Source organism: Athene noctua, chromosome 5 (genome assembly GCF_965140245.1).
Source record: "Athene noctua chromosome 5, bAthNoc1.hap1.1, whole genome shotgun sequence".
NCBI classification, from domain to species: Eukaryota; Metazoa; Chordata; class Aves; order Strigiformes; family Strigidae; genus Athene; species Athene noctua.
In genome coordinates this window covers 53,751,947-53,776,750 of record NC_134041.1, presented here as the reverse complement: position 1 = coordinate 53,776,750, position 24,804 = coordinate 53,751,947, and the positions used below count along the sequence as shown (strand labels likewise).

Genomic DNA, 24,804 nt, shown 5'->3' with positions numbered 1-24,804 from the left:
TGTCCCACCCCCCTCACCTCCAGATACTATCCCCCCGGCTTTGAGCCAGTGACATGGTTGTATATGTTCTTGGAGTGGAGCTTCCAAACATGACTCCATTTCAGTGGTGTAGCTTCAGTTCAGTTTTCCTCTGGGCATGCAATGGTTCTTTTTAAGGCCATGTTTTCGTGTCTGGGAAACAACTCTGTGATGTTTCACAGTTCCAGTTCAGATAGGGCCTCTTGTAGACTCCATCCTCTTATCCATCCTGCTGGCATCAATGGCACTTGGCCCTGTGCTCACTTGAGGATATCAGTAAAAGCCTGGATGCTGTTTGGGTTGGTCTGAGTCATACCTGGTTTTGTGGTGAGGAGTTTGGTAAGGTTGCTGGAGCTGTGAGAGTTATCCAAGCCTGTTTCCACAGTTCCTTCTGGCAAAAAGATGGTTTCTTGGCAGCTGGAATAATCACAAGAACAGAGTTGGAAGAGAATTTCAGCTTGTGTCAACCTAAAAGCAGGGAAGGGTGCACAAGTATTTTCGGTTGTTACCATGTTTGTTGCCTGCTAGTACGCAACAAAGGCTGTGAAAAATGAGACCTGCATCCCTTGTATGATGCAACTGAAGTCAGTGTTTGTGGTACCAGAGCAGTCTTAAAATTGCTCTTCTAAAGGGTCACAAAGGTACATGAAGAACATGGACATGGAAGAAGCTCTGCTTGAGTTCTGTTTAGGAACAGATCTACAGACTGTTATTATAGCTAGGTATGTCCAGGCTGAGACACTTGTTCCTGGAGAGTTTTTGTATGTGAGATGGGAGAGATGCTTTTACCTTCCTAAAGGAGATTGTAGGTTTATTGCAGTCTGCCACTGTCAACTGCTGATTTTGGAGTGACAGGAATGGCATTTTCTTCCCCTCCCCACCTACAGGCTGATTGTAGCAACTGTGTTTCACTATGGGAGATGAGAAGGGAATGGGAGTCTAGCTGGTTGGAAAAACGTTAGGAGCCATGCATGAACTGACTGCATCCCTTCCACTCCTCTGTTCCCTAACCAGGACCTTTGGAAAATGTTGCTGCTTGTTTCCCTGGGATGAGGGAAAACCCAAGCCTTGCATGCCAGATGTCCTTTCAAGGGGAAAAAGAATAAAGTGACATGTCTGGGATATTATTTGGATTGTTTTTTAATGTCACACCTCGATGGAGTCTGAGGTTATTAACTGGGGGATTGACTCTCAATATTGTGGCCAGATGCAGCAGTTGGCTGAGCTCCCTAGCTTCAGAGCTCACTTTTAAATCATGCTTCGATAATTTACCCTGCCAAGGAGATTTGCAGTTCAGCAGTGTTTTGGAGCTAAGGAGGGCTCCCATGTCAGTGAGAAGGCAGCTGGGTCTCCATTCAGCCTGGCAGGTGTTTCCGGGTGGACCAGTGGACCTGTTGAGTGGCCAGGTCTGCAGGCAGGAATTGGTACCCCCGTCCCTATAGACGGGATTTCTCTGAACTCCTGAAAAAAACTTCAGCCTCTTTTGCCTGTCCTTCTCCTTAAATCCATGGGACAGAAATGGGGCTAATCAGCTAGAAGAGGTGTGACACTTTTCTGTTTTCCGTATTTTTGCATGCATGATTTCTTGCTGCGCTTGTGATTTGCTGACTTGGAGAGTTGGTGACATGCTCACTGGCTCTGTGGCTCTTTGTGGTTGCAAGTTGAGAGGCAGTGCAGTTGACAGACCAAAGCTGTGTGGCAGCCTCTCCAAGGAGTCCTGGTGCTGAGTGACTGAAATCACAACCTGGCTTTCTCGCCGCTGTGGAGGGGCTGCTTCAGAGCCTTTTCCGGGCTGCATGACTGGTGAAGTGGCACCCACAGCTAGAGTGATTTAACAAGGGTTGGAAATGTGTGTAGACTGGCTCACTTCTTGCCACAGCTGCAGCAATATGGAGAGGATTCAGTCATCTCCAGCTGAGAGTTGGCAGGATGTAACTGATGTGTGAAACGAGGGTATTGGAACAATTCATGTGTGCTGGAGTTGGGGAGATGTCAGGCTGGAGGGTTCCTGCTCGTTTGTGCAAGGCTGAAAGAACATTGTCATACTCGGTCAGGGTTGTAGACCAACTGCATGGGCCTGTTTTTGGGAAAGCCCAAAATTGTGGTGGAAGGGTGATAGTCACCAAGAGTTAGGATTTTCAAGAGAGCCCACAAATCAACAGTTGTACAAGTCCAGGGGCTGTAATTTGTCACTTCTTGGGACAAAGTGACAGTGAGGAATACCTTGATAGTTACAGGCTGCAAGTCAGCAACAGAGTTAAGTTGGCTTAAATCCCGCTGAAATCTCCGGAATTTAGGCCCTTTTTTGATGTGTAGCATGTCCTTCAGCGCCTTGGCAGGCTGAGCCTCCAAGGGTTCACTGTTGTGACTTCCGCAGACTGTTCGGTCTCTGCCTTACTCTTTCCAGGAAGATTTTCTCTCCTAAGATGACAACATTTATCCACAGGACCAAAGCAAAACACTTATCACCTCAGTGTTTAGAAAAGGAATGGTTGCTAGGGAGATCTTTTTTGTGACCACAAAGAACTGGAAACATCAGGCCACCATTTCACTATTAGGTGAGACTTGCCTCTGTGTTTACATGCCACGATGAGGAACTTTTTGACTGTCTTTGTGGTGAAGAAGGCTTACAGGCAGCTCAGGGAGGCAGAAATTGCCTTCCCTGGAGCAAAGACAACATGGGTCCCAGGTGTGCAGGCCCAGGTTTTGCTCTTGCCTATCCCATCCAGGGCAGTCCTGGGCTTGCTGAGACACTCCTGGAGAATGTTGATAGGGACCAGTGGTTTTGCCTTGTGGTCAGCTATGTTTCAGGGCTGGTGGTTATCGTCAAGTAAAACTACCAGTCAGTTCTCCAGCTGGCCCCCTTTGCTTACCCTCAAGAGCAATTTGGATGGTTATCCAAGAGGAGACTGTAGGGTCCCAGTGGTTTGACTCTGGCACCCAAGCTTTCTCATTTGGAAGAGCTCCTGCCTTCATTTTGTCTGACTTGTCTCTTCCTTCCAATGAGAGCAGCTGTGGTGGCTGTGTCAGACAAGGTTTGGTGTGTCTTGCGGGAGACTTTCTCCCTGCTTGCTGCTTCCAGTGGGATTTAGTTGAACAACTGGGAGCAGATCTCTTCCCCAGATTTCTTTTTTTTTTTTTTCCTCCTTAGAAGCTATCCCACTGGCCTCCAGAGCAATGAATTGCCCCATCACTGTGCCCAGGGGATGTCCAGGATGTTCATTCCTTCTACCTGAAGCAGACCAGGGCAAATCTTGAAGCAAGTAGCCCAGTGGCATTGCTGAGAGCAGCCCCTCTTATTTAATAGTCTTGCTTCTACTGATGTATGGTCAAGGGTTTATTTTTACCCAGGGACTTCCTGGTGGAGAGCCAGCTCATGTCAACAGGCTGCAAACAGAACTGGGCCCATGGAGGTTGTGGGATTGAACCCAGAGACTTTCCTTTGCACCTTGCCTTGATTTGCATAGCAGCCCATCTGCTCCTGTCACAGAGCGGAGCACGGAGGCGGATGGAAAGGGAGGCACTCTGCTAGAACACGGGATGCCATGGCTCTTACCAGAGCCTGCTGATAGCACCCGTCTGGGAATTGGGTGATTTTATGTCTGTCTTTGTGTTGTTTCAAGGCAATGAGGGGTTTATATTTAAAGAGTATTAATTTAATGTTATTGAAGCCTTAAGAAAAGGCACAGTGGGCCAAGCCCTGCTAGTTTTGCTCACATTTCACAGGGCTGAGGAGGGTGAGATTTGATCCTCTTTGGACGTATCTCTACTCAAAGGGCGGTTGCGGGGGAGAGAAAAGAGGCAGGGGAATTACAACACTGAAAAAAAATCCTAGCTTTGCCCTGAGCCATTTTGCAATAAGACACTTCAGGGCGTGAGTTATGATGCTGTAATTCACACCTCATGCATTTTGTGGCATTCAGCCGACTGCTTTATGCCCAGCACACATAGCGTGAATGATTTTGGCTCAGCTTGCCCCCTGGCCAGTTTAGCCCTCAAGCAGAGATGGCTGTATGGAGGTGGTGGCAGGGCTTGGCTCTCCCTCAGCTGCTTTTTATTTTGTCTTTCCCTTTGGCAACCAGAGCTGTGACCATTGGGGACAGACTTGCGTCTCCCTAATCCAAGCCGACACTGGTGTATCCTTACCTGTAAGCAGATCCTTGGTCCTAGTTAAAAAACAAGGACATGTTTGGTACTATAGAATCTGCATGTTGCTCTGTTGTGTCTGCACTGTTCCTGTTACCTGCTGGAAAGATGTGGAGCATTAAGGGTTAGTGCCTGGAAGCAGCAAGCAAGGTTTGAAGTCTAAAATGGATCAAGAAGTTGTTGAGCACATCCATCTTTGTCTTGTGCTTCAAATATGTTCTCTAAGAGTGAATGCTTAGGGAAAGGATTTTAAAGTCAGATCGTTATTAACAAAAGGCTTGGCAGGAGATGCATTCATCCTGTAGCTCACTTCAGAGATGTCCTGTTTGAGGCCTTTGGATGGGACAAAAGTTGTTGCTTGCTTGTCTGTTCCTCAGGACACCTGCAGGGTGGCAGAATGCTTCTGTGCCATTTGGCCAAACTGACTGTCCAACCCATCAGCTCCACCGTATGCCTGTGCCTGGGCGTGTGTTGGCAAAGCAGCTGTATGTTGAGAGTGCTGCTCTGAAGTTGGCAGCTGAGCCAAGTCAAAGAGGAAGCATCTCTAAAAAAAAAAAAAAAAAAAGCCTGTCCTCTTCCTAAACTCCATGAGCACAAGTTACTGCCTGTCCAGGGTCACTAAACGCATGAGCTGACTTTGATCCACGCTGTGCCCGCGTGGGCCGTTGGTGTGCTGGCAGTCAGGCCTGGCCTGCTGTCAGGATGCTGTTTCACATTATTATCTTTGTGTATCTGCTTCATGGTAAATTATAGTGGTGCCTGCAGCTCTTTTCTGTGTTAGCACTTCATAAATTGGAATTTAAAATCGCTCTGGGGACCCAGGTTAAAAACTTTGAATCCTCTGAATGAGGATTGGAGTCAAATCCTTGTTTTTTAAAAAGATCTGGCAGTTGGAAGTGTTCTATTGCTAGCAGTTGGGTCCAGGGCTGTCACAGAGATGTATAGTGTTCAGAAGTCCCATCAAGGAGAGCAGCCTCATCCAAGTGATGGCTGGGCCAGAACTAACATGCCCGTTGTGAATGGGGCTGACCCAGCCAAGCTGCTTTGTGGATCACCATGCACTGATAGTGCTGCATCATGGAGGAGACACAAGTCAGTGTCAATCTGTGCATCACTGCACCATGTAGACCTTTCCTTACTGTACATCTACGTTAACTTCAGCCTTGTAGCCATTAGATACCTGTCTGGAGTAGGATCCTCCTGCAGGCAGACAAAGATGCACCTCCAGAGATGTATGTCTATCCTATCTATGTATCTGGAGAAGGATGTGAGATGAGTAGCTTTGACCAGTTCGAGATCTTGACTTTGGGATGCATAAAACTAGGACTTTTTCTCCAGATCCTGCCTATAAAATTCCTGCTGTCTCCAAATGCTGTATGTGTCGAGTACCGCTGAATTAGTTCTTGAAAGCATGCTGTTACAGTAGTTTTTCTGGCCTTTGGGTGGTCACTTAAGCAGATTTAATAGAGTTTCGCTCTACGGAACATTAATAATTCCATTTGAGTGGCTAAGAGTGGGAGAATATTCAGGCTTGGGGATTGAAAGGAAGAGGTTTGTTTATTGTTCCAAGGCACTGTAAACCCGGAATTTGACAGAAATGTAAATGCATACAGTCATTTTGCTGATTCATCTTTTATTACTGGTTTTGATAAAACATATAATACAGGCATGGCCCTAAAAGGCTTATTTCTAAGGTGACACATGCTGACTTGCAGCCACACACTCTCCTTCCAAAAATGAGTAACTCCTGGGGTATGTGTGGCTTGTGGCTGGGTTGTGATAGGTAAACGAGAAGGAATTAGTGTGGTCACCATCACTGCCGCCCCTGGCAGCTCCGACAGAAAGTGCATTACCAAGCAGCAGCAGCGCATGTCTCCAGAGGAGATGTGGAGTTTGTTACAGGGGGTGAAGAGGGGAAGCTGTGTGAGTGACAAAGCCCAGCCCAGGTTGATTGAAAATTCCTGGGAACATTCTTCTTCCCTGCACTGAAAGGGTCCAGGCAGGGAGCTAAGGCAGTGGCTTGTGCTGGTACGAGCCAGGTGTTGGGTCTGATTCAGTGATTGTGTACTTTGACAGTATAGTCACAACTACTGATGATAACTGCATCCCCAAATTTTATATTTTTTAGGGGCCCCATCTTCTTTATACCCCAAGGACAGTCTGCAAAGAAGTGGGCTGGTTTGGTGGGCAGTGCAGGTCAGTAGCACAACTTGGGGACTTTCTTTTCTGGCTGCAGTACGGTCTGGAGACTCATCTCCCAACTCCTCAGCTGGGGACAAGGTTAGACAGTGTGACTGTCCTGTCCAGCAGCTATCCCTGTGCCCAGCAGTTAAATATAATTTTCCTACCACAGGATCCTTATATCTGCAGGTTTTAAAGGGGGAGTGACATTTTGAGCAGAAATGCCTAAAACACAGTATTGCTCCAGGCTGAGAAAGCATCTATCTCTTCCTTATCCCTGTATCCCCACAGGGCAGAGTAATGCTTGCCCATCTACATACCCACAACCTGGTGTGCTGAATAAATGCAGTCTGGAAACCAGCGAGGGTGTCTGTGTGTGGCCCAGACTGCAAATTGCAGAGTTGGAGAGGGGATGGGTTTGCGTTGTGATAGTCCTACGCGTCTGGGGTGGGAGACGGTGTTCCTGCAAGTGGGAAGACAGCAAGCCAAGCGTGGGAAAAGGAGGATGATTGTGAGAAGAGTAGGAGGGAAGGAAAGGGCAGAGACAATAGTTCAATTTAGTGAAGAGGCAGTGATTGAAGGTGTGAGGATTTGGCAGAGTATCTTCCTGAAAACCCAAACTTCCACAGGCAGAAGGTAATTTTATGTTTAGTTCAGTGCCGTGCCCTGATGGGAGGGAATCTGTTCTGCACAGGACTCTCTCATCAGTTTTCCTGCCTTGGCGAGAAGCACTGCGGGAAATGAGGAGGGTGCTCTGCTTTTGCCTCTTCTTTAGCATTTCACAGTGAAATTCAGGTGTTCTTCACAAGACTGGGACACAAAATCATTTTCTTCTTTGACTCTTCTTCCCACAAGAAAAGCAGATTTCTGTGAAGCCTGAAAACAAAGATCACTGTAGTGAAAGACATTTTTCCGGTGACTTCAGCATTGCATCTTTCTGGGGCTGTGGAAATTTGTTCCCTTCTTTCCAAGAGTTGGTTTCACATTGTCAGGATTGTCCCATAGAGAATAAGTACATTCAGTCTATGGTCATGCAGTGTAATCAGAGATTTACATGCATTGCATGTTTGTTGAATGGTGTTTACATTTTGAGGATCGGTCTATTTTTCAGTCACTCTTTTAGCATTTTGCAATTAAAATGCATATTCATCTGTCAGCATGTTATGCTGGCAGTTCTGTGATGCTTTACTGGTTGATCTAGTTGATTTCACCTCAAGCTTTTTCCTTCAGTCGTGCGTGAAAAATGTAGTTGCACAAACTGTATAGAAATTAGCAGTGTTTCAGAGCTGTTTTTTGTCAGGGATTGTAGATCACACTTAAAGTACTGTACCTCTCAGGTCTGGCTTTGTGAATCCAAGGGTCTGTTGGTTTACATGAACTTTTTGTTTCCCTCTACTCAAAATGAGAAGAAAAAAAAATCATTCCACTATTCTATGGCAGAATCCCAGGAGAATTTCCATTATTTGCACTAAGAATGTCCCAGTACTTTGTCATTGTTCTGGAAGGGCCTGGAGGAGTTTTGCTCCCGTTCCCAGGCCCTTGCTTTGCTTTTCCAACACTGCATCTGGGGGTCATATGTAAGGTTACAAATCAAAGCTGGAAGATTTGCATGCTAATATAAACTACATGCAAGCGTTGGTGCAGAGCAGGAATCCCGAACATGAGAAGCTGAAAAGGAGGTTGGATTTTAGCAACTCCTCCTTGCAATTGTGAGGCTGATGCGCAGGGAGCTTTTGTCATTTGTGCAAGTAAGGCTACATACCTACAATGTGCACAAATCTGCCCTGTGCCTGTATGTGAAACAGGGTCAGCAGTATCATGGTGTGCTCTGTCTTCATGTGGCCACAAGCTGTGTATGCTCTAGCACTGTATATGAGCTCCATAGTTGGGAAAACGCATCGGTATAACCCTTCTGGTATGATGTGGTATGATGTAGACAGGCCCTCATTCTCAGAGCAGAAAGAAAGGTACTTGGAGAGGTCTCATGGACATAAATAACTATGAGTAGATGTGTGAGATTTGGTGTTAACTAGAAAGCAGCAATTTCCAGATCACGTTTTCTCTCTCCATGTCTCATCAATCTTGATGCATTTAACACAGTAGCAAGTAGGTTCTTGTTAGTTCTCATTTGACCAAGCTATTCCTGTATCACTGCACCCAGGGCTCTTGATGGCAAAAATCCCTTTGCCTTAAATATGAGCAGAGCTCCACTCGTCCTATTTTGAACATCCCCCAGGCCCATTCCTCTTGTGTCAGAATCCATTCAGCTGCTTCTCTCTTAAGTCTCTCTGATTTGGCAACATCCTTCTGATATTTTAGCAATCCCACTTTCATGAGAGATTTGATCTAGCACCATGAAGGGAATGAAACTCTTTCTGTTGGCTTCTGTAGGTCTGATGACTCTGTAATGGCAGTCAAAACCAGATGCAGGTTGCGCCCATTTGGACAAGGGCTGGATTTAATTTACATACACTGACCTCATCTGAACGGTGCCAGCACTGACCAGACGGGAGACTGATCTCTTGTACCTGAAACTAGAAAGATATGTTAGAAACTAAGGAGAGATTTTACAGGAGCTTAAAGCCTGTTTCAGTATTTTCCTATTAAAAACCAATTTCAGTGGAAGCAAGATCAAGTCAGTTTTGAGTCAGTTTTCAGATCTCTTCCTCTGTAGAGAATAAGGGCAGGGGAATGAAATTATCTTCATTTTTGAAAATAGTTTTTTTAAAGTGCCATTTTCCCTTTGTGTCTATGCTTTACCCTACAACAAACACAATGAGTGTAAGAGATGAGAGGAGACTGGCTAGAGGGACCTTCACCTCACTTCCACATCCAGCACTGGCACTCAGGACTTCTACGTTGACCCTTATTCTTCAGGGGCGATATGTTTCTTTTCAGAACAATTTCAAGTACAAATCAATTTCTAAAACCAATTTAGTGAAATTGATGCGATTTTTGTATTCAGAATCCTTCAGTGAAACTTCCTTGAAGGACTTGAAATTCAAGTGTCTGTTTTGTCTGTTGATTGTTGCTTTTCTCAATTGTCTTTCTTTTTTTGAACAGAGTTTCTCTTCTACCAGGACATTCTCATATTTTGGGGTCCTCATAAAACACCAACCATCATCTTGGGAGATAGACACAAGCACTGGGATACAATAGTTTATAATCCAGGTGGCACCAAGATTTAGGAGTCAATAAGCAGAAAATTTTTTACCTTCAAGTGTAGCTGAATTATTTTTGTTTGCTTACCATAGATAGTCTCTTTCAGACCCAGGTAGGGTATTTGAGAAGGCCATGAGGGAGCCAGGTTTCACAAAGACCCTGTATGTTCTTGTTTCCATTTTACATTTGCCACTACTATTCTAATGCTCTGTAGGCTCAGATGTGTTTTCTAATCATCTGACAACTCTTTAATGGCAGAAACTAAGTCCTGTGGTTATTCTGCTTCACAAATAGTTCCATCACATGTGGAAAGTAAATGCAGGTGGATAGAAACAGATTGGAAGCAGAAATATGAGTCCATGTTGTACTCTGCACAGATGCTTTCCCTTCCTCATGGACATACGTAAATCTAATGGGTGGATGTTGTCTGCTTCCCTTGTGTGCTCTTTCTTTTCAGGGAAGCTGCTGTTCTGCTTCCCAAAGCTGGGAGGTGGTACCAGGGAAGTTACAGTCTTTACTAGTCCTGTTTTTTATTTTCTTTCTGTAAATTCCAGTTATTGGATATGTTGGAGATAAGATAGGACACTTGACAGGTCTTTGAAGTGACCCAGGTTATCAGTTAAAAAAAAAAACAAACCCTGCTAATGCAACACGGATATTGTATGTCTACAAGAATTAGACACATCATATTCTGCTCACACACCCCTAAGAATGAAGTAATAAAACAAGCTCGGCAAGAGGCTTGGAGGTGGTTTGTAACAGAGCTGCAGGGCTCCCAGCCATTCCAGTTCTGCAACTCGCTGGTCAAGTTATTGTCAGAAATCATGGGTGCAAATTCTGCTTTTTACCTTTTTATGTCTCTCATGGCCATGCAAATGACCATGGAAAGAAATGCAGCAGGGAGGTTTCACCCCTGTTGGCTTATTGCTCTGATTGTGTGGGACGTCTTAGCTGGGGCTGGGAAGGCCTGAAGTCGGTGCTTAGAAACCCAACTTGGCAAATGCCGGAAACCTGAGGGGTGATGATGAGACTAAATAGAAATTTGAACCATGGGCTTTGAAACTTCATCAATGTATGAGAAAAAGATGGGAGGCTAAGTATTGTCTTACTCTGCCTGTGTAAACACGATGAGCTGGATTTGTCAGTCAGACACAACTCTGTTACTTGTCTGGTCTGTACCCCTGAAGCTAGGAAACCAGCAAAAAACCATGTAGCTAGGTGCCTCCATACACAAATGAGCTCCTCTTCCTCTGTTCCCAGGGACGTCTGCTGGCTGGCTTGAGGCAGTTTTTACTATTCTCATTTGTGTTTAAGTACCAGGATTTGGCAAAGAGAAATGGGTTTCATTCTGGTTAATTCTCCACCAGGAGGAAGGTTTGTGCCCATACAGGATGCAGTAGTGGTGGAGTTTTCTAAACTAGAAAGGACCGTGCTTGAGTCTCAAGAGTGTGGCTGGATTCAGAGCTAGAAATTAGTTTTTCTTGTCCACAGAACAGATTTGATGTGATATGGCTGAAAAGAGAAGCAACATTAATCCAGCTTTAATCCTCTTGCATTGCTGTTCGGAGCTGAAACAAGATCCACAGAAAAAAACATGAAAGGAAGGAAAATTCTCCTATCCCTTCTTTTTTAATTTCTTTCCCCCCCTCTCTCTGTATGTTTAATTCGACTGTAAATTAGCTTGGAAATTGTGATGCAAAGTGGAAATGCTGTGCCCTGCTTAAATTATCTGTTTGGTGGCAGCTCACAGATGAGAACTGGCGAACACTGGGGCTGTCCAGTTTGTTCCATCCCAGCATACTGTAACTCTGCTTTGCTTCCAAAACTTCAGTATGTGCAACATTTGTCCATGAGACCCGTGGGTCGTTTTGGCTTTTTCTCAATTACAGTTTCCCCCATTGGTAATGGAAACATGAGCTGGATAGAGGGGTGTCCATGAAACCACATCTGCTTCGTGAAAAAGCCAGACACCCTGTACCTGCATGCAGCCTGCACCAGCCCCCGTGCCCAGGACTGCTCTAAGGCACCCTGCCATGGCACCAACCACCCTGTGAGAAGCTTTCCTGTTTGGGGCTGCTTTGGTTTCATGTTTCTTCTGAGCCTCATCTCTGTTTCTCAGCTTAGCCTTCAAATTCCTGGGGCGAGAACAGCTCTAGAGTGAGGTTTAAAATAGCTCTTCCTTGGCCCTGCCCTGGCTGAGTTGTGGTCCCTTGGAGACCGTTGTGCTGAAAGGTGACATCATTGCAAGGCACCGGTGCTGGACTTGCTATGGGCTTGGGGCTGAGGGTCTGACTTCATCTTTGTGGGAATTTCCCGGGTTTCACAGTGCTTTTCAGAGACTTGTGGATGCTGGTGAGCTGGGAGAGGATCCCATGCTGCACTCACTGAATCCAGAGTCAAATGCCATCCAAGCCGAGTGAAGACACAGGTGATATGTGCGGGAGGAGCTCTTACATTCGCTGTGCTTGTTCTTGGGGCATTTTACTCTCCGTGCTGCCACTCTGGCTCTTGTATAGGGCAGGAATTGAGGACACTGGGGAAGCTAATGGTGCCAGTGTCTTGTAGGGCGAAGAAAGTACCTAAAATCAACCACTCTGCTTCTGGAAGGTGAGCAGCTTTGCTGCTGTGGCCTCATGGGTACCAAAAGTGCTGTCTCTACACTGTTATCACTCCAAATCTGGGTCAGCACCGATATGTACTTGTCAGAACATCTTTGGCATTAAAATAGTTACACAAGCAGTAAGTTAGCACAGTGCCTGTAGTCTGGTAATTTAGAGCACAGATGTATGTTGACTTTGTGGAGGGCTGCTTTTTGAGCTGTTTTAATGTAAACTCCACCAGCTAACTGAACCAGCTGAAACTGCTGCAAGCCTTGCAGGAGTTGGACTGACTTTGCATGGAAGCAGACCAGGGAGCATTCACATGCTGAACTGTGTTGGTGGAAAGCTTCCAGCTCATAGGCAGTGATAGCATCTCAATATGGCTAAAAAGAGTGTCTTTTCCAACTCAGTCGAGATTCACTGGAGGACAAAGATCCAGCACTTTAATAGGAGTCTTTGAAGAAGCTGACATTCTCCAGGATAAAAGGGGCTATCATGATGATATCTGCATACAAATTGCACCATAGCGTTGGTTTTTGCATTCATAAAACTTTTTTAATAGGTGGTATTTACTGTAATTGCTTATTAAAGGTTAACAGCACCTTCTCTTATTTGTGCAGGGATATTTCTAGTCTCTGCTTTTCAGTCTTGTTTGTCTTTGCCAATAGCTTCTGTATTTGTGGATGTTCTTATCTTGGTCTCATCACACTGCTCATTTCATTTCATTTATCTTCCACACCAGCTCCTCTGGCTGTAGAAACCAAAACATTAGCTTCTAAAAAGCCAATTGAAAAATCGGTCACATGAGAATAACCTGAATTCTTTACCTCGGGGGTTTGTGCCAGCTGGAACTGGATATTTTCCATTGAAAGCAAGACATTCAATGATAAAAGTCATGCCCAATGACATTTGAGTGAATGCTTTTTGTAGTAGGAAGTCAGCTCTCCTCATCACTTGCTGTAGCCAGTAAAGGGAGAGCAATAACTTCAGTTTGCAGTGAATTTTCTGCTCTGTGGTGGGTAAAATGGAAGTTTCCCAGAGCTAGAATGAAACAATAATTAGCAGCTGTTAAAATCCCCCTGACATCCTGCATCTTCTTTCATCCAGCATGAATATTAAGAGCTGCTTATCAAGCTCAGTTTCTGATTAATGTTCTCCAGTTTGTACAGGCCCACTTCTTGTTTCTCTGAAGAAGGATTTATTTTAAAATACATAGTAGACTAAAAAAGACTGAATTTGTGAAATTAAAAATTGCACATTCTTAGTGGCTGGAGCACCTGGTTGTTGTGCAGTGAGTTGTTTGTGACTTGTACTTCAATTATTACTTATTTTTAAAGATTTTTTTTGTTAAGGATTTTTAAGGTGAAGCATTTGAATAGCAGCTGTGTTTTGACTCCATAAACATGGCAGATACATAAAGCAGATATTTTTACCTTAATTAATTGTTGTAGTAATTTGTAATTTGCAGTCACAATTAAAGTTGAGTTCTGTGCGTGTATGGACTGTAGGAATATACTGTGCTTACATGGAAGAGCTTGCTCCAGGACGTACAAGATGCTTTGGTTTTACCTTCTTTAATCAGGAAACAGCGTGCTGAGTACCTGGGACTTCCCATGGGTAGCCCTAGCTGTGTGCTGGAGCGGTGGCTCACATGGCTCAGTTTTGGGGAGCTGCCAGATGCAGAAAGTCCTCCCTCAGCTCTGCGGGCAGCTCACCAGGGCAATGCTGGGCCTGCCGAGCGTGGGACACTCTCCGTATTTATCTGATATTTCCTGCTGCCTCCTTGTCCCGTTGAGTTTGTATGACCTCGGGCTCCCCCAGGACTGCTTTTCTCATTCTCCCCTGGGATATTGTTGATTGCTTTCACAGCAACCCATTTTAAGATCTGAGAAAAAAAAATGGGGAGGTAAGCTGATGTAATGTTTGCTGCTCATGAAAAGGTTATGGGCCCGACTAAGGCAGGAGAAACGAATAATCACCACACTCTGATCTCTGAGGGAGAGAAATGTGATATCTAAGGCTGTTGAAACCTCTAGACCTTGCTTTTAAAATCTGGCATTTTACAGATCTTTTTCAAGCAGACAGTTATTCCCCGTTATTTTAAATGGTGGCTTTCAAGAAGCAATTTGATTTAGACAAACAGGCAAAGAAAATCAATAACCATTTCAGATTTTGCACCTGTGTCCCACCAAGCAGATTTTGAGCCTGTTCGTTTCTCGCTTCACAAAGATCTGAGTTATGATTAAAGGCTTTTCTTGCTCCTGCCGTGATCTTCATATGAAATACAAGTCAGTGCATCTACATGCTGCCTGATTCATCACTCACTGAACTTGAAGAGACCTAAGGCTCAAAAAAATTTAATTGCTGTTTTAAATGTACAGCAAAATCCTGGCTTGACTGAAGTCAGTGGCAGCTCCATTCCTGCAGAGCCTGGATTTCAGATCTGGGGATGTATCTGCACTGTGCAGTGGAGTCCTGCTCCTATACCTGTTCCCTGCACTGAACACACCCAGCCACTTGTGCACAATATCCTTTTGTATCCAGCTCTGCCCCTCTCCTGTGATGGAGCTGTTGTGCCACTGAACGATGCTGGACTCTTAAAAGCAGGATTAACTCCTGTCCAGACAGGATCTTGATCAAGTAGCCTTGCAGGCTTTTAAAAATCTCAGGGACGCGTGATTTTTGTAGGTTCTGAAGAGTAGCATGGGGAAACCCAAAGTCCAATGAAACTCAAAAAACCTGGACGTTAGTGACATATGTGTTTAGTTTCTAGCTTCTGGAGGAAAAATGTATAATTAAAGAAAAAAATATAATCTTTATTTGCCTGTACAATATGTTTCTCTTATTCCTGTCTTGTCCCCTCTGTGAGAACCCAGGCCCAGAATTACAGTATCTGCAGTTGCTTTTGGATTCCAGTTGGCTCCCATCTGTCATGATATGTTCTTAATCGAATGAGTTTTCCATCTGAAAGTAGCTGTTGGATAAGAGAATGAGTAGAAATATTTGTGTTGTGAATTATCTCAGAGTAGAGCTACAAACTTTTTTTTTTCTCACAACAAGCACATGGAAAAGTATTCTTCAGTGTAATGTGGCTGGTCTGAAAATTGGCAACAGCAGCTTCTTCCTTCACAAGCTCTGACTCCTCTGACTTGTCTGCATGGGTAAGATCTTTAAAGGGGACCTGAAATCTTCATGTTATGCAGTCTTATCTCCACTCCATGAAGCAGGGCAGTGCTGGTGTCACCCTTGTGTATATGGGTGCTGCAGGAGGGAGATTGGTGGCTTGGTTTTCCAGGAGAAATGTGAGATGCAACAGAGGAATAACCTGGGTTTGCTGTCAGTTGTGGTCTCACCCCTTGCCAGCCTTGATGGTCTCTGCTCTGATGGGAGCAGCAGATAGGTTTCATGCGATAACTGAGCCAAATTCAGGCTCTTAGTCCTACCCTTGGTACTCAGTGAAAGGCCCCAGATCTCCTTAACTGCCTGGGCTCAGCTTGTTTGGTTCTCAAATACCATGAAACTGGGCTGCGGGAGATGGGGAGCGAACTGCCTTGGGGACTGAACATGGTTGTAACAAGCAGAGACAAAAGTGAGGCTGCAGGACCTCCGTGGTTTCCAGGACACTAGATGCCGCATCTCTCATACCGGGAAAGAAGGGAAAAATCCCTCAGCAGTCCTTGGAAAAGCAGTGTTAAGCCTGTTCTTCAGCATCCCTCCAGGGGTTTTCATGCAATACCTTTTTATTGTTAAAAGCCAGATGCAATTACTGTGCATCAGCACCTTGGAAGATGGGCGAGTGTCCTGGGAGAGACAGAGAAGAGGGTGGTGTTTATCTGTCCCCCCATGGCTGGAGACAGAGCACTTCACTTCTGCATCCATGGCAGAGGGAGGAGGGATGCTTTCCTGTTTCCTCTGCCAGATCCTTCTCACTCCATATGTGAAACCTGGAAATTACTTTAAAGACCCAGGAGCTGGCCTGGTTGTGATTTGCATTACGTTGGTGTTGTGTAGTCACCTTCAGTAGTCACCCTTGCTGCCTCCATCCTGTGTTTGCTAAAGTATTGTTGTGCATCTGTCATCAAGGCAACAGGACCTGCATTTGTCCTAAAGGCAAGCATATGAGAGAGCAGAATCTGGCTCATTTTTTTCCTTTTTTTAAAAAATGTTTTGGAGGTACTAGGGTCAGAAGAAAACATTTTAGTATATATGTGTGCGTGTGCATGTATGTGCAAATAATTTTTTATCACAGCTTCTGGCAAAACGGTGTTTCTGTAAGATGATTGCTTTGGGGGTGGACTGGGGCTGGACAAGGGAAATCCTGGGCTTGCTTTGGGCTTGTTTTGTTGTTTCCACTGATGTGAGAAATCACCATCACTCTTACTGACCTGCTTTACATCACCTGTGAATCAGTCTGATAGGTGCCAAAGTTGCTGAGTGGTACGATGTGACTCAGCAAGGGCTGTGTGCTGTGGGGTTGAGCTGTTCCACATGGGTGTGCATAAGCAGCTGTGTTGCATGACTGTAATCTCACAACCCCCGTGGAGCTGAGTTCCCTTTGGATTTCCTTGTTGAACTAGAACCATGTCTTGCCTGGGAAGAGCCATGGTCACATCTCCATATACAAGGAAACCTGGAGCATGAGGTTGGAGATGAGCAGCCCACTGTGGGCTGTTGCTTCAGGGGTGGAATAGCTCTCCTAGCCATGCCTGCAGCAGGCCCTGGGACCTTCAGACGGGCAGAGGTAGAGGGCAGGGTGCTGTCACAGACCAGAAAATGTGTCATCGCTCAATTAAAGCTTTAATTCCAGGGAGAGCTGGAATTGGTGGGAGCTGGTGATGGGGATGAGTGGGAGAACACTGGGTGCTTTCCTGAGACCTCTGCTAAAGGCTGCACAACAGGGGAATGCTTTAATTTAAGCTAGTCCTGCACCCAGGGCTTATATTCCTCATTGTGAGCAGGAGCAGCCAGTGAGATGTGGAATTAACCGATGCTGACTGCTCAGCCTGTGATTCATGGCTCACACTGACCACTGTTTCCTTCTCCCTGAACAGGTCTATATCATCAATGTAACATGGTCTGACATGACTTCCCAGATCATCTACCGGAGGTATAGCAAGTTCTTTGACCTACAGGTAAGTCTGTGTTGTCTAACATGAAATATTATTTTTACTCACACTTCTAGTCATATTTCCAGGGAAGTTAATAATGCCTTTAAATAAGGCTTTGTACTTGTTTGGTCTGTTACATATCATGATTTTGAAACTTTTCAGACTCTGTTCTTGTAGGGTATAAGATAGGTAGGTGGTATGCTCACAGTGAGTAACTTGCACTGTAAAGAGATTTAAAGCTGACATTTTCATGAATAGTTCCTATTGAAGAGGGGATCTAATTTTAAATACTTCAGATGCACTTAGAACAGAGAGAGTGCTACATTTTGGGCCCCCAGAAACTTCTTACCCAAATTGCTGAAAACAGAGCTTTTGCACACTCCCATAGCAGTTCAGAGATGGTAGTGGAAACCTTTCAGAGCCGCCCCCTAACTATCTACCCAGCCAGCCGGTGTCCTGGCTGTTTTGTACAGCTCCTTTGATGTATTCCATGCCTATATATTTAAATTTCATAGAAAGTTTTCTTGCTGGATAGCTGCTGACCAAAGTCTGAAGCCAGGAAACGGAAAGAGTCCAAATTACAAAGTTTCATTGTGGACATCGTCTACTTCATTTCTGGTATGGCTCTCAGGCACCTGCACGGGTAGGGAGAGCTTTCTGACTGGCATCCTGTTCAGCAATAATCCAGATCCATGGATACCATGGTATCATCGTGTCTTTGTAGGCAGCAAAACTGTAATTCCCTGGGGTAAAAACAAAAGCTGTGGTTTGACAGACTCCTGAAATTTGGGGGAAATACTGGTTTGGGGCTGGAGTTTGTGTTTGGAGCTGGGCTGTGGTTAGAATATCAAGTGAGTCCTCATAGCCAGCATTAAGGATGTATGCAGCTGATGGGGCTGTATCCTGGGAGATAACATTGAGCCTTTAGCCATGATAAATGATGAAAAAAAGGGTTCCTCCCTTGGGTACCTGATCTGAGATATCTTTGAAAGTCCTAGTTTCATCATTGCTCCTCTTTATGTGTCATTTCTGGTACTTGGACATCTGAATTCTCTAGCCTGTTTTGCAAGCTGTATTGACTATGGCCTCCTGGCTTTTCCAATGGAAAGTGGGACCACTTCTGTGGCCAGTCCTGGTTTCTGTGTTTGTTATGTGGCAGCTGGAAGATAAGAGGGATGTTCTTGAGCTTCCTCTTGTGCCCCTCTCCATTTCTTACTGGGCTGAAGTGCAAGGCTTGCCAGTCCCACTGCTGTGAAGAGCCTGTCAGTGGCTTCCCTGTGTCTGATGTACCTGCTAAAGACATGCAGATCTGCAGTCACAAGCATTTGTTGTCAGCATGCGGATTGTGGCCAAAACTGTTTCTTACTCCCTGTTCTTTTTCTTTTTGCCCCAGTTCTGTTTTCATGTGTATGTTCTTCTGGGTCTCCTGGCCTTTCCTGGTAGGTTTGAAAAGTTCCCATCAAGCGTGGAGTTATCAATGGGGTTAGTGTGTTGGACAGGAAATGATGTCTCAATCAGGGAGTGAGTCCTGAAAGGTCCCATTGATAAGTGCAAGGGGGCCTAGCGCCAGTGGAAAACTCTTGCTTGCACAACGCTTCTCCCCCCACGAGAAAATACGACAAGAAAGTAACAAAATTCCCTTCCTTAACCCTTTTCCCTCCCAGGGATCTTTGCCAGGGTCACAACTGTGTGAGCAGTGACAGCCTTCTGCAATAGTCACTTTAGCTCTTGCAGTGTGAGGTGCACGTTACTAAAATTGAGGTCTTCACCTGGGGTTTCCACAATCTTCTCGTGCCTCTGTAAGCATGTCACTGTGGCGATCTGTGCCTCAGTTTCCCAGCTGTAAGATGGGGGCAAGGCCCTATGTGCTCAGGCTGCCATAAGGTGCTTTTAGACTCCCGGAGGTGATAAGTAACTTTTTTTTTTTTTTCCTGTTTCTATTATTTTTTTCTGGGCTTTGGATGCTGCCTGAACACCTCCTAGGTGAGGCAAGGGAAATGCGCCTTGGGTCTTGAATTGCAACTTGTATTTACAACTCTAATGAAGCCTGCAAAGAGAGTTGGAAAAGTAAATGGAAGGTTAGGGCACTTCAGGGAAACCCTTGCATTTTGGGAAACCTATGGCTTGATGTGCAGTGATTCTTGCTCAATAGCAAATTTGCTCTGGATAAGGGGATGACCTGTGCTTTCCAGATTTTTGATGGAAGCTTGAACTTCTAACCTAGCACTGGTTGGACCTGGGTTTTGCAGCCTGATACCGTGTGTGCTAATGCGGCCTTAGCGTAATCAGTCTACTTTGATAACATCCCTGCTTATCACCACATGGCACCTCCAGCAGAAAATCAAGCAAACGCTCATTGAGTAATTCTCAGTCGATTCATGAGCACTGCTCACATTCAAAACAGCTGGAGTCTTCAGGTCTCTGCCAACTCCACTCATCCCACTGTGTCCACAACAGAGCTGCACTTCAGGGCTTCTGAAGCCTGCATGTGTCTCACTTGCTCTTGACTGGAAGTAGAGGAACAAAGACTGACTTGTAATGACTTAATCAGGGCTACAGTGCCTGGTGTTGACAGTGACACTGGATAGGACTCATGAGGAAACCTGGGGGGCTGCTCAGGGGCAAGGAGGGAGGAATACGATAATTAATTTCGCTACTGCAACCATTATGTTTCTTTAAGATCCCACCCTTCCCCAAACGACTGTCTCTGTGGGAAGTGGCTCAGTGGTTTTGAGAACCCTTGCATTACTAGATACTGGGTTTTTTTGAAACACTTCCTAGCAAATCCTCTTAGGCACTGCAGGCAGTAAGGGGCTGCTCCATCCCAAGGATTCAAATCCCAAAAGTGTTTGGCTGTGCTATTTCAGCAGTGCATATGCTTGAATTGGGAGCCGGGCCGTTTCCAAGGTGAGTAATAAGGCAGTGAGACTGGACATACCATGAGATTTAGAAGCTGGAGTTTGCCCCATGAAGGTGTGAGAAGTACAGCAAACAGAACCCACTGCACCAAGCCAGGTGTCAGCCCTGTGCTGCTTCAGTGAGGGCTAGAGATCTATAAATATGGGCTTAAATTAAATCAGGGCGTTGCTGCATCATTTAATTGTGCAACCAAGTCACATCTGCTGCTGAGCATGGGTCAGATGATGGCAGCAGAATACATTGTGGGTGCCAATGTTTCAGTAAATAGGATTGAAATTATTGCATTAACTCTGCATAGATGAAAGCATTTTGATAAATTGCTTGTCAAGTCCAATTATCTGTTTTCTTTCACCCTGGGGAGGCATTTGCACCTGAGCACCACATGGGGTCAAAGCCACCTTGTAATGTAATATTGTAAGTGTTGCTTTCTCGTGCAATTGCCTGCGATGCAGAACAGGGGAGCCTGAGGTGCCCATTGCTAGGAGAGTGATGTGGTAGTGCTGACCCTCACAGCAGACTGGTGGCTCTCTGAGGTCTCCCATCATTGCTGATGGACTTGCTAGTGGTGGTAGCAAAATCCTGTCCTGAGCTGGTAGTTAAGCAATGCTCCTGTTGTTCCCAAAGGAGCTGAGAAAGGACACTGGTTTGTTGGGATAGCAGGGATAACTCCTGGCATTTCCACTCTACAGTAAAATACAGATGTAAGGCCCACATTTCTCTTGTTGGAAGTGCTTTTGGAGGGTGTTAGCGGGATGGGGAATTTGCAATTGAGTATGTGCATAATTACCTAAAGCGTAAGGTGGAGAAGTGGGGGGGTGCAGCTAGCTCACCCTCCAAATGGCCATGCTGGGCTGGAAAGCAGCAACAAAATTTGCAGCTGGCAAGTATGAAAGTGTGGTTCTTTCCACAATCCCCATATCACCTTTCCAGTAGCTCAGTGCCACTTTGGGCTTTTTATAGGTATTATGACCCCAATTGGGTGCTGCTCTTTGCTGCTCAGAAACCCTGCCCCTGTCAAAGTGAGCAGGGAAAATGTGACCAAGCTTCAGTGCCTGGTGTCTTAGCTGGAATCACCAGTGGCTCATCTGCATTTTATCCAGTGACTCCAACTGTTCTGGTCTGATTTCATGCCTGTGTTATTTGATGCCTGGAGTCAAGAGTATGAACAGGACAAGAGCCTTGGCAGAGGGACCAGACCTTACGTTCAGATACTGGCCTCTCCATTGCACCCATGAGGATGGCTGGGTCTCTATGTGCAGAAGATCCTTTCTCACAGTAGCAAAATGCAGCTTTCTCCAAGGCAAAACACAACAGCTGGCTTTAGTGGTGTGCCATAATCCCACGTTGCATTTCTGGCTGTATGAGAGGCAAACAACGTCCCTGCCGGAGCCACGGCAGGAATGTTAGGTAGGCAGATCGCTGTCTCTCTGCACAATGACCCACACAGACGTTTTGGCTGCAAGGAGACATCTGAAATGTCACAATTTTGAAAAGGCAAATAAACAAGGCTCTGTTCAAGCATTCACTTTGTGTATCAGTTAGCAAAAAATTATCTGCCTGATGTGGTCTGCTGATCTAAGCAGGTTTTCTTCAAAGTGGTACAGAAAGAGGAACTCACTCGCAGCCAATTAGAACATTAAAAAAATAAAGAATATCAAGAATTTTATTAGGGAGCGGAAAGAGATGTAAGTTGTTTCCAGGCTGATGATAAAACATCAAGAGCTTCATTTTGTTATTGCTAGGGTCATCCTGATTGTTTATAGTGCTGTAATGGAGTAACTGAGCATTGAAGAGGACATTAAACAAAAATGGTACCATAAAAAACAGTAATTATAGTCTGTATCTGTATCATTGCTGCTATTGATCATTCTTCTGTTACGTGCTCTTCTGTACAAACATCCCTTTCTCTGATCCAGCTTGGGGTAATAAATTTTGTAACATCCATGCTCACTTCCAGTTCGGTGGTTGTAACTGCCATGTGCCTGAGCACCCTGTATTTAACTGGGTCACTATGATTCGAAATGGGACCTGGTGGCTTTGGGGTGCAGGCTTTCTGGGACAGAGCAAAGGGGGAATTGACACAGGGTGCTTGTAGTGTGGGTGCCTGATGTGATTCTGATGGAACTGTGTATGTTCACTGTGTATGTTCTGATGGAACTCTGTGTGTTAATTTGGGTTAATTGCCCAAGTGGTGACTTTACAGTCCTAAATCTGGTGGTCCACTGCAGTCTAACTCACTAATGACTGTTTTTGTAGGACCTATGATATTTTGTGTTGAAACGTTCATGCTTTTAGCTCTGCAGTAGTGGTGAATGGACAAGCTCAAGCATGCTGAATTTATCAGTGGTGAAGAGTACAGGCAAGAATGCAATGGGGCAAGCGTGCTCCTGCATTTGCCAATGCTAACTCCTACCCCTCAACCTGCCAGGCCTCTTTGGCAGGATGAGTAGAGGCACAGCCTGGTCTTCTCAGCCATCCACAGCAGTAGGGTCACTCTGCAATGCGTGGTACTCTCTTTCATAGGTGCTACCCTGCATGTAGCTCCTGGCACTGTGGGAAGGGAAGGAGGGCTGTTGATGTGGCTCCATGCGTGATGCAGCTTGCCCTTCTCACAGCGTGGGAGGTTTGCGTTAAAAAGATTCCCAGCTTCTGATGAGCTCAGGGAGTGTTTCAGTTGAGCTACGTGTATGCATCTGAGGGTGCATATGGAAACAGGCTGGAAAGCTGGAGGAGAAGGTGGGATTGCATAGGGTAGGATGTGGGGAGGAACAGTATGACAGAGGGTTGTTGCATCAAGATGTGGTGCAAGTGCACAGTGAAACACAAGGCAAAGGGGGAGAAAGGAAAGATTTTACTTAATGGCGTTGCTCCTACTGGCCTGTGTTGAAAGCAGGGGAGCTGGGCTCTGCAGTCAGAGTGTGTGCCTTCCTCTGCTCTGGGTTCTGCTGGCCTTGGCCAGGATCGTCTCGGTTGCAAGGATCAAATGTCTCCTGTTCCCATTCCCTTGGTGAGGGATGCTGGGCCTCAGCATCCTGGCCCTGCTGTAGACATTGAGAGCTGCTGTGAAATCTTCCTCCAGCTCAGGGGCCTAGCTCCATACCTGACCCATGAGGTTCAGACCCAGGGCTTGGCTTCAGGGCCATCCCTCATAGTCACGGGACTGTGGGGATGGAGTTACTCCAGCAGTTGGGATGTAGGGTTTGGTTTGAAAGCAGCTTCTTTAAGAGCAGGACTGAAACTGAAACAAGCCTGGGAAAATTCAGAGGAAATCTGAATGTGGCTCTGTCAACATACCACTTCTCAAAGGTCAGCGCCGGCTCCTTGGGGAGAAATGGCACATCCTTTTGTCCAAGTAAACACGGGCCAGTTGTCTGCTGCCACTGTCCCGGACACTGTGTGGAGAGGCCGGCCATGGCAATGTTTACAGGTGATGCAGAAAATCAGATTTCCAGGAGGAGCCCTAAGCTGTTGGCTGTGAGGGCTGACCGTGCCTCCCATGTTTCGACAGCTGTGCACACGCTCAACTGCAAATCCACATCCTGCTAACAGACTCCAGAAGCACTTTCCAGCAAGAAAAATGTGGCCCTTGCATCTGTAGGTGTAAGAGGTGGCAGCTCCTGGTGCAGTCACACTTGCAAGACTTGGCTCTCAGTAGCAAAGACCCCCTAGTCCCTGCCTTTAGAAAAATAGCCCAGTGGCAAGCTTGCCAGTAACAGGGCTTGCTGGGAGAATTGAGATGCCCCGGAAAAAAATGAATAGCTGATACGATTATTGAGCTGGGAACGGTTGTTTCAGCAGATTTAAAGGCTATTTAAATACCATTTTTCCTTCTAGCACTCAGTCAGTGCTTTAGGATACCAGCTGGCTTGGGGCAGTATCTTTTGTCTTCAATGAATAAATGGAATTGTTTACAATCCTTATTTCCATCATTATTTAAATGTTTGCTTGGCAAAACAATCTGTTCAGCTTCCAGTATTTGTTTCTAAAGAGACTTTACACATCAGACAAAGATGAGGGCCATGATGGGGAAATGCAAAGTGCCTGCCAAGCTACAATAGAGGCCACATTCAGTGAACACAGCAAATAACCTGCAGTTGAGAAAGGGACCCAGCCTCCAGGAACCCTTGCCTTCATACCTCTGCACTTCAGTGCTGGTTGAGACATAAACTGACACTTGAATACTGCCCATAGACCACAGCATGGGAATCTTCTGCATGGTGGCTACAGGGTGATATTTGTTGCTCAGGACCAATTTAATACAGTCCCCAGCCTGCCCCATTTGCAGGTCTGGCCAGGACATGGGGCAAGCTTAGAAAGGGATGTGATGATGTAGCCAGCCTCTTAGGGTGTGTTGGCAGTAAGGCAAGAGCGGAGGGTACCCACACTTCCCCATCTCGATGGACTGTAGATTCAGTAGAGATGCCCCTCTGAAGAGATAGTAAATTGATTTTGCTGTCAAAGGATTAAGGGATTTATTTTTTCTGGATACTGCTGTGAGTCAGAGGTGAGTCTCCTGCTGGTGCCCCATAATACTATCTTAATCTCTCACTGTGTACAGTAAGTGTTGCAATATCAGGAATGCTCACAGGAGTCTTACACTTTCTGGACAAGGTGGGAGTGAGGTTTTGGGGCTGTGGTTGTCCTGACCCCACTGTGGGACAGGAATATCT

At 45.6% G+C, this 24,804-nt stretch overlaps 1 protein-coding gene across 4 annotated transcripts in view; it reads left to right on the top strand.

Annotated features, from left to right (window-relative positions):
- Positions 1–24,804, top strand: part of SH3PXD2A (SH3 and PX domains 2A) — a 267,794-nt gene that overhangs the window by 28,191 nt on the left and 214,799 nt on the right. For all 4 annotated transcript variants that reach the window (XM_074907667.1, XM_074907668.1, XM_074907666.1 and 1 more), the window contains exon 2: positions 17,159–17,239. In XM_074907667.1, coding sequence (XP_074763768.1) covers positions 17,159–17,239 — 81 coding nt within the window. The remainder of the gene's footprint in view (positions 1–17,158; positions 17,240–24,804) is intronic.